This window comes from Anomalospiza imberbis, chromosome 24, assembly GCF_031753505.1.
Source record: "Anomalospiza imberbis isolate Cuckoo-Finch-1a 21T00152 chromosome 24, ASM3175350v1, whole genome shotgun sequence".
Taxonomy (NCBI): Eukaryota; Metazoa; Chordata; class Aves; order Passeriformes; family Viduidae; genus Anomalospiza; species Anomalospiza imberbis.
The window spans coordinates 4,273,305-4,282,872 of NC_089704.1; the positions used below are offsets into that span (position 1 = coordinate 4,273,305).

Sequence of the window (9,568 nt, forward strand, 5' to 3'; positions counted from 1 at the left end):
TTGCTAAACTTCAGGAGAAGTGTTAAGAGTTGGTTTGAAGGGACAGCACCTTATGAACACGGACAGGAGGTCCAAGGTGTCTCAAACACTGTTTCTGCAGGCTGACAGCTGCTTTGTTATGGTAATTCCCTCAATTTCTCACTGTTTTTTTTTTTTTTCCCTCGACTTTTTGGCTGTCCAATCTCAGCCCTTGTGCACCACCAGGCAGCACAGAACGTGGTGGGGACAGAAAAACACCCAGGACTCTTTCCTAGGGTGTGTTTCTAGAGGGGCTTGATGCCTTGTGCAGGCTGGCCTAGAGCAGAGCTGGGCAGAGCTGAAGAATAAAGCACGGATTTATTCAAAGGATCTCCTCCATGGATCCACCTTGGGCAGCACAAGAGCCCAGCCAGGGCTGCACCCAAGATGAAACAAAATGGTCCCAAAATGCACGAGTGTTGGGGAAGATGAAATAGGAAAACCTTATAAATATGATTGCCTGGCAAAAGATTTGGAAAATACAGACATTGAGATGAGAACTAGATTTGAAATAGCAAACCTTGACTACTGAATAACTAGAAAACAATAGTATAGCCAGGCTGAAAGCAATCCCCCCTTCTGATTAAACAATGCCCTTTACCTGCAGATGGGTCCAAAGGTCAAATGGAATGCTCTGTCTCACCCCCAATGTCTGCTTCATCCCACACCTGTGATCCTCCCCTGAAGTATCAGATATCTGTGACCCCATTGGCCCAAGTCCTGTTCCAGCCCCCTGATAAGGTGTGCCCGAGGGACCGGACGCTCTCTTGGACCTTCCCCTGGGACCCTCACCTGGAACCCTCGCTCCCTCTCCCTCTCTCTCCCTCTCCCTCTGGGCCTGCCACGAGTTGCTCCTGGCAACTCCAAGCAGGGCCTTTCCCCCCTTTTAATAAACCACATTTTCTAAGACCTGACTTCAGAGATCTCTCATCCATCCAAACCATCCTGGAGTCCCGCGCTCTCTACACGCGAGTGCTCCCGGGGGCTCTCACTGTGATCAGCTCTGCTCCATTGGCACATTGCAGTTCATTGTCCCATTCCAGCTTTAGCCCATGCAGTCTCATCCTGCTTGTTTTCCTCTCTCCAGCCCACGTTGTTTGTGCTCTTGGGGCTGAGATTTGGATCATTTGTCCTTGGTGCCCAGCTGGAGCAGGAATTGTTTTGTCTCCCTGCTCTGTGCAGAGAGCTCACCATCCCCTCATGTGAACCCCAGACCCACACACTGAAGCAGCACAGAATGTGAAAAATAGAAAAGCTCAAACCTGAGGCATCAGGCTGAGCGAGCCCTGGCGTGGCAGTGCAGCCCATTGTGGAGCACAAAGGCTGCAGAGAGCCTTGGTGCTGGAATCCAAATCGCTGTCAGCTGCTGAGGCACAGCTCCTTTGATGACTCTGCTTGTTGAGGATAATTAGACTGGTGCAGCACAGACACACACACGGATGTCTCTATTCTTTCTGCAATTGCACAGCACATGCTGTGAATCCACGATGAGCTCTTAGTTAAAACCCAGGGCAGTGTTTTCAACTCTGAGCAAAATTTGGGAGTCCAAATTCACTTTCAAAAGTGACTTAAAAACACAAAAGTGTCCTCAGGAGCCAGCAGGGTTAGCAGCTGATATTTAAAAGCACCACATTTTCAGGGTTTTTTAAAATGTTTTTTTTTTTTTTTTTCTCATGATCTTTCAAAGAATGGAATTCTCCCCTGACTTCTGCCAGTCTCAGGGGCTTGCAGCATCCTCTGAGCACAGGCTGCTCCATAGGAAAGTGGCAGCAGTAATCCCGGAATGAACTTCCAGAGGGCTTTACAAGAGGCAGAATTCTGCAGGAAACAGCCTGACATGCTGCCACTGCCCAAGGGGGAAGGAGAATCAGCATTTACTGCCAACAAGGCTCCATTCAAACACGCTGGATATCTGAAATCCTTGACCTGAAATCCAGGACTTCTCCCTGTCACTTTTTGTCTTGAGAATCTCATCAGTACATTTAAGCCATCTCCTGACAGTGGTATCAGGTCTGGAGATAGGTGAAGAGAAGGAAAAAGGGACAGAAGAGATAACACTGGAATCTGCATCCCTCCAAGCTGATAGGAAGCTTGAAAGGGAATTGCATCCTAAGGATCAAGTTTTTAACTGCTTGGGGCTCTGACACAGAAGGCACAGAGCAATTTTTCAGGCTCCCTCAGTGACATGTGAGGTCTGGGCTGCACTTTGTGAGCTCCTCTCCTTCCTAGAGCAGAGGGTAGGATCAAGTTCAGGACCTTGGCTCCCAGACAAGGAAATCATCAGAGGGACGGAAGCCCAAGGAAATGTTTTCTTGTCACCATGTAATTTTAATACCAAAACAAACCAAGTACTCAGGGACCAGGAAACTCTCTGACATCTCTGTCAGCGTTTGCCAAAGTCAGATAGCCATGAAAACCACATCTCAGCAATCCAGGGAATGCTGGCTGCTGGCTGGCCCGGGGCCTCACTGCACACGGTGATGCTGCTCCAACACTCAAATACCAGATCCCAGTGAAGTGTGGGGTGTGCAGGCTCTACCAAGGAGTTTGCTTTTTGTTTTCCTCCCTGAACACACACCAGCTCGATCTCTGGCCCAGCAAGTCCTGCAGGGACTCCCTGACCTTGGCTGAGCAATCTCTGTGCAGGCAAGCTCTGTCCTTAAACTCTTTCCTCAATGTTTGTGGCAGAAGCGTTTTCTCCGTGGATATCAGCCCCGAATATCTGATTGTTCCAGGGCTCCCAGCCATCAGATTTGATTAATGGCACTTCTGTGTCCATTTGATTAATGGCAGTTCTGTGTCCAGCATCCTGAACCACTGAGGAGGCAACACCAAGCACTGCTGCTGCCATTACCATTTTACAGTGTGATCTTATCACAGGAATGTCTCCTTTCCCTCTGATAAGAGGTCTCCCTCCCTCTGAAAATGTTGTACCGTGTCATGGAAATAGTTGTTCTACTAACTCTTGTCATGAATGGGCTGAAACTCCACAGATTCAGGTGCAAGTCTCAGCCTAACTATAGATTTGATATCTAAGCTTCTCTGTGCCTCAGTTTCAGAATATACAATGGAAATAAAGAGCCCTCTGTGCTTTATCACTTTAGATCTCTAAAGTAAGGAATTGTCTCAGGGAGATCCCCCCACCCCAAACACACTGGAGCCACCGGCACGGAACAACCTGAATCCTGCAGGAATCATCTCAGTCCCACAGCAGAAATCTGCAGTAAAGTCAGTAGAAAAAACAATTTAAAATCCATGTGCAGAGCAGCCATGGGACTGAGTCCCAAATGGATGTTTCTGCAGCCTTTCTCCAGAGCACCTCCCTGGCAGCTGCTGCCTTATCTCCCTGTCCCTGTCCTGCAGACCTGTTGGATCCCCTCCAGGACAGATGGACAGAGCAGTTCCGAGGCCTCGGAGCCGACCCAGGAATTACAAAACACAACCCAGAGCAGTTCAGTTCACTCCAACTGCTCCAGTCTCATCCCCTAAGCCCTGACAGGGGCACAGAGCTGAGTGCAGGGAACCAGGGGCTCGTGCAAGTGACTTCCCCAAGGAGCACCTCCAGAACTTCTCCCTCTGTCACCACCTGGAAACAGGTCACAAACCCTTCCTAGGAACCTTGTGCTCACAAATGTCCACTGGCAGGACGGGGAATGGAAATATTTTGCTCAGATGGTTTCTCTGCCACACAGCCCACAGCTCTATCCAAGCCCCAGACTCCTTGTCTTGAGTGATCAGCACAGACAGAGCTTTAGGGGAAGCTTTTCCTTAAGCCCTGGTAGCTACAACACCTGGATTTTCCATTGAAGATTCCCTCCAGTGCTAATAAACTTGGAAATCCCTTTCAATGGAGCCTCCCAAGCTGCTGCTTCCAGCAACATTTCTGTCCAGCAGCTTCTTCCCTTGGGATGGGGCTTCCCTCCACGCCCTGGGCCAGTACCAGTCACTGGGAATCAGGAAAATCCTTCAAATGCTTGGGCTCAAGTGGGACTTGGGGCTGGTTTTAGGCTGGGTCTTTGCAGCAGGATGAATTTCAGCCAGGAGCATTCGCAGAAAACAAACACCCTGAAGGCAAAGCCGGGAAGACAGGGAAACCACTTGAAAATTGAAAATTAGGAGCAGCACTTCGCTTCCACGCAGTCATTTCCCAACTCCAGCTCCAAGCCTGGAGGAAGGAGCGACTCCCAGCCTCGCTGTGCTGAAACCCTGCGATGTTGCTAAGTCTGTTACTAAGCAAAACATGTCTTAGCAGGCTAAAATCCCTTTCAAAACACCAGAGAAGCTTTTACTGTTTGTAAACTGCATCTGAGCTTCATTTCTTCCACAATCATGAAACCTTTAGTGCTTGTAAATTCTCATCGTTTCTGAGAAGGCAAATCCAAGTCAGACTGGTTTTACCCAGGTCCAGGGAATTCACTCCTCCTCAGGCCATGGACACAGAGTTAAATCATTTTCCAGGCCCAGATGAGGGGAAGGAACATCCATTTAGTTTTGGAAAGCTTTGCCACCTGTGTCATCTCTTCTGCTTATCAGAGACAGCACCGTGACACAAAAAGCACAATATCTCTAATTTAAGTGTTCTGGATGTGGGCAGTGATTTACCCAGCCTCAGTAATGGCAGGGACCAGGGAATTATCTTCATTTTCTTAGGCCTGGATCTCTTCTGCAACAGCATCTCAGAGCTGTGCCTTGAGTTCAGAGTTGTATGCAGCAGCTGGAACGTCTTAAATTTTATACATTTATATTGGCATGCATTATATCCATTTATATATCCATTCTGTGATCCCAGAATTAAAACAAAGAAAGCAGGATTAATTCTTTTTCCTCATGCTAGAACTTTAACTGTCTGGTTTTGAGGATGTTTTGGAGGAGTTTAAAGGCTGACATGAAACTTTTAAAACTTGCAGATTCTGGAGCCACATTGATTTCTGCACTATGCAGGATAAATAAGTTTCAATAATTCAAGTTTGGTCAAAGGTCTTCTTCTATCCTGAATGAAACTGCAGTCCATCACTAATTTTTTTTTTCAATTTTAGCCTTTTATAGACACATTATGGATTTTTTAAAATTGCTTCTGCATGCATAAGATTGTAAGTGATTCCCTGTGGTTTTGATGGCCTGTAAATTACTTTGTGCTTTTCTTCTCTCTGCTCTCAGGGATATACAGGGATTATACACAACAGTGAGAGGTGCTGGCAGGCAGATTGGATGGCAATTAGGTGGAACCACTGATGGGAGATTCATAACAAGATGATAAATAATATTTTGGGGCAACTGGGAAATAATATTTGTATGGAATCTCTTTCTGGAGGAATCCTCCTGTTGTGTTCAGGGCATTGAAGCACTGGGGGTTTGATTGGGCCTTTGTGTGAACAAGGGAAAAATGCTTTTCTTGGTGCCCAAATTGCAAAATGGGAATTATATCCTCACCTTTGCCTTCCTTGCTTGCTTCAATCAGAAACTCCTGGGGATAGGGACAGCCTGTGGGAGCAGACAGTGCGTAATCTAATGGGCTAATTGCAAAATAAAATAAGAATAACAATGGCTGTGTGCTGGCAAGAGCCAGCAGGGCAGAACAGCAGCTCGTGGTGATGGTTCAAAGGGATGACACATGCAGTGCTAGATCAGGTGCCAGGCTCAGGTAGAACCTTCCAGAAGTGGTTTGAACTTCACCCTGTGAGTCAGAGGAGCCCAGAATTGCAGCTGGTGCTGGGAAGAAGGAAAACAGACAGACCTGTGCCAAAAAAATTCTTCAGAGGGGGGAACAGGGAAAACCTCAAAGGTCTCAGTGTGAGCTGTGGGACCCTGCCATTGGTGCAGATCCATTAGTTGCAGTAGTATCTCAGTTCAGAGAGGAAGAACACGTCCTTTGATGGGGCCTTCATCCCCAGTCCCCCATAAACCACCTGTAGGATGGACACATGAAGGCTTTTTTAAGAGCCCCTTGCTGTGAGCACAAGATCCACGGCACTTTTGCACTTGCTACCTGACATCCTCTCTTGGTTCCTTCCTGCCTCAGCCCAAATTCTCCCTTAACTGAGCCATCAGCAACACCTGGAAATCACATTTAGCCTTTCACCTTCGATTATTTTAACTCATACAGGGTAAAGCTGAAAGCCAGGCAATGTGAGTTCTCCCCAGGATCTCTCTGCTCAATGCCTCCCTGGAAATGCAGATTCCAGCTCAGCCCTGTGCCCGTGACCCTGCCTGGGCTGCTCCTCTCTGTCCCCTGCTGTCCCCAGTCAGTGGCCCCAGCTGTACCAAAGAGCCAGGAGGCAGTGATGGTATTTTGTGACATGCCTGACAGACTTGTCTGACAACTTGGAGGTTTGTTTTGCATAAGCCACCCAAACAGATGGTCACCACTTTTAAGTACCAGCCTGGCTCATTCTTGTGTGCACAGAGCTGAAATTCCATTTCACTGAATTCCTGCTGGAGCTGTGGCTTTGGGACAGCAAACAGAGGTGGGAGAGTTTTGGGGGAAAACTCACAAGGGCTTTAAGGCTACATCTCTGGAGGGAGATCATGATTTTATCTCGCTGGCATCTCATTCCCTCTTACAGAGAAATGCTGAGAGTTAAAAAGCATTCTCTGGACCTTTTGGAAATGTCCTTTGGCCATGCACTCGTTTCTCTCAAGCTCCCAAACCTCTGCTCCATCCACATCCTACCCTTGGTGGCACCGCTTGGATTTTACTGGGTTTATTTCCATTTTGCTTCTTGTGTGAATTTTAATGATGAATTATTTGTAGCATTTCCAGGGTGAAACAGGGGCACTCACTGCTCCTTCAGATGGGACGAGAGGTGCCTGTCCCAGCAGAGAGCTGAGCTGTCACACAGGGTTATCCTGAACTCAAGACAGCTTTACCCGTCTGCCCGGCTGCTTTTCCAATTGGTACTTTTTGCATTTAGGGATATTTTGCCCATTTTTCTGGCTTGCTCCCTGTGTTTAACCTTCTCTTCTCTGCTGAATTGTCACACAGGGTTAACCTGAACTCAATATCAAGACAGCTTTACCCATCTGGGTATTGGTTGGATTTCCAGTAAGTACTTTTTGCATTTAGGGATAGTTTGCCCATTTTTCTGGGCAAAGTGAAAATGCTCCCTGTGTTTAATCTTCTCTGCTTTGCGTGATGAAGCTCTGAGTGCATTTTAACAAATGCCAGTGCTTTTTGGGCAGGACTGTGACCCATAGACACAGTTCCTGAGCCAGGTAAGAGCAGGGCTGCCTGGCAGCCTTGATGGCACTGTTGTGCAGGTTTCATTCATAGGGATCAAGCTGGGTTCTTTTTATTGCAGCTCCACTGAATGATACACATCTTTTCTTCCAACCATCTTTTCTTCCAACCGAGCTAAGCATGAAGTCACCGCTCTGCCCTGCTCTTCATTTGCATTCACTGTGTCTAAAAGCTGTGTGCTGATCTCAGTAGATAACTGACAGCCAGAAGGAGTGCAAAGCAGCACCGTGGAAAACAAAAATAAGGTTTCCTGCATGTGCTGGTGGATCCATGCAATCCCACGAATCCACGAGGAACATATGCCCTTAAACTGCATGTGCCTGCCTATATTTATATCAAAAATCTGTGACAAGACAGGCTGCAAACCCGCGGAGTTCTGATGGGTATCAACAACAAACGGAAAACTTAGGGAGATCAAGGAACCATCCCGATCCCCACCGGTTTCATTTGCATCCCAAAGCTCAGCCCCACCTCAGGAGTCACTGTTCCCTCATTAAGTTATCATTAGTTTGCTGCCTGATTAATTTAAGCATAAGCACACACAGGGAGGTTACACCAGGGCGTGAACTGGGCAAGAAAAACCGAAGCACTTCGGGCTACGGATGGAAATCTACTTCTGTTGCTCCGTTGCTTTTAGGGTGACTTGTACATGGCTTAAAGAAAATCCCCCGGGTGTCCGAGCTAAAACAATTTCAGTTTGGGTGGCAAAACTGCTTCCGTGGCCATCCCCAACTTCGGGACGGTACGGGCGGGCTGCGGGGACGGGACCCGGAGTGCCCGGGGCTCTTGCCTGGCGGGAGGAGGCGAGCGGAGCATCCCGCGGGTCCTACAGCATCCCCGGGCCGCTCGGGGAGCGCATCCCCTGCTCGGGGAGAGCATCCCCCGCTGCCAGGAGAGCATCCCCTGCTCGGGGAGAGCATCCCCCGCTGCCAGGAGAGCATCCCCTGCTCCGGGGGAGCATCCCCCGCTGCCAGGAGACCATCCCCTGCTCGAGGAGAGCATCCCCCGCTGCCAGGAGAGCATCCCCTGCTCCGGGAGAGCATTCCCAGCTGTCCGCGCCGTTCCGAGAGGGCATCCCCAGGCCGTATCCCCTCCAGCCCGGGACAGCATCGCGCCGCTGCCCCGGCCGCCCCGGCAGCGCATCCCCCCGGCTCTGGCAGCGCATCCCCCCGGCTCTGGCAGCGCATCCCCCCGGCTCTGGCAGCGCATCCCCCCGCTGCCGGGAGAGCATTTCCCGCTTCCCTGGCTGCTCCGAGAAAGCATCTCCGGGCCGCTCGGGGAAAGTACCCCCCCGCAGCCGGGAGAGCACTGCCCGCTGTCCGGGAGAGCATCCGGGAGAGCATCCCCCCGCTCCGGGAGCGCATTTCCTTCTCCGGGAGAGCATCCCCTTGCTCCGGCACAGCATCCCCCCGCTCCGGGGTGCATCCCCCCTCTTCGGGAGCGCATCCCCCCGCTCCGGCAGAGCATCCCCCGCCCCGGCAGAGCATCCCCGCCTCTTCCCGGGCTGGATCCCCGGCTCCCCGGCGCTCCCTCCCCGCGTCCGGCCCCGCGCCGCTCCGGAGCAGCGAAGCCGAGCGGCGCCCGCCGCTTCTCTCTCCCTCCCCGCTCCGTAAAGCGCAAGAAAAGAGGGGAAAAGCCCCGCGGGGCAGCGACTCACGCCCGTGCTTTGGGGAAGCCCATGGAGAGCAGGATCTCCAGCGACGAGCCATGTTTGATGGTCCCGGCGCGGTGCTGGCGGTTCCGCCGGGGGATGACTTTGCTGTACAGCTCCTCTCTGGCAGCCATGGCGAGCGCGGCGGGCTGGGCCATCAGCGCGCAGCCATCGCCGCCCGCGCAGGGCCATGCACGCCGCGGGCTCGGGGACAGCGCCGGGGACAGCCACAGGGCCGGGGAGCCGCGGCGACACCGCCCACACCGAGCGCAGGGAGGGAGGGAGGGAGGGATGCGGGGAGCGCAGCCGGGATGCCCCCGCCCCGCCGAGGGTGGGTGGGGGATGCGCGGGAGCGGGCGGGAGAAATGAAGGTTTCCTTTAAAAAAAAAAAAAAAAAAAAAAAAATTAATTAAAAAAAAAAAGGAAAAAGAAAAAGAAAGCACATGCACGCGTTTTTTTTTTTGTTTTGTTTTTGTTTTTTTTTTTTTTTGTTATTTCTGTTTTTTTTTTTGTTTGTTTGTTTTGCCTTCAGTATGATTGCTCTGTTTGTTTATTTATTTATTTGGGTGGTTTTTGTTCGTTTTGCCTTTATCAGAAATCTGGTTTTATTTAATTATTTGTTTGTTCGTTTGCTTTTGTTTTCGCTTTGCCTTTATTGTAAT

The 9,568-nt window shown here is 50.3% G+C and overlaps 1 protein-coding gene across 2 annotated transcripts in view; it reads right to left on the reverse strand.

Moving 5' to 3' along the window:
- The window catches only part of UBASH3B (ubiquitin associated and SH3 domain containing B), a 69,722-nt gene extending 60,541 nt beyond the window's left edge, over nucleotides 1-9,181 (reverse strand). Inside the window, exon 1 of one of the 2 annotated variants that reach the window (XM_068171888.1) lies at nucleotides 8,913-9,181. In XM_068171888.1, the coding sequence (XP_068027989.1) occupies nucleotides 8,913-9,064 (152 nt within the window). In that variant the 5' untranslated portion in view covers nucleotides 9,065-9,181. The remainder of the gene's footprint in view (nucleotides 1-8,912) is intronic. The other variant, XM_068171890.1, reaches the window with a different exon arrangement.
- Nucleotides 9,182-9,568: the final 387 nt, after the last annotated feature.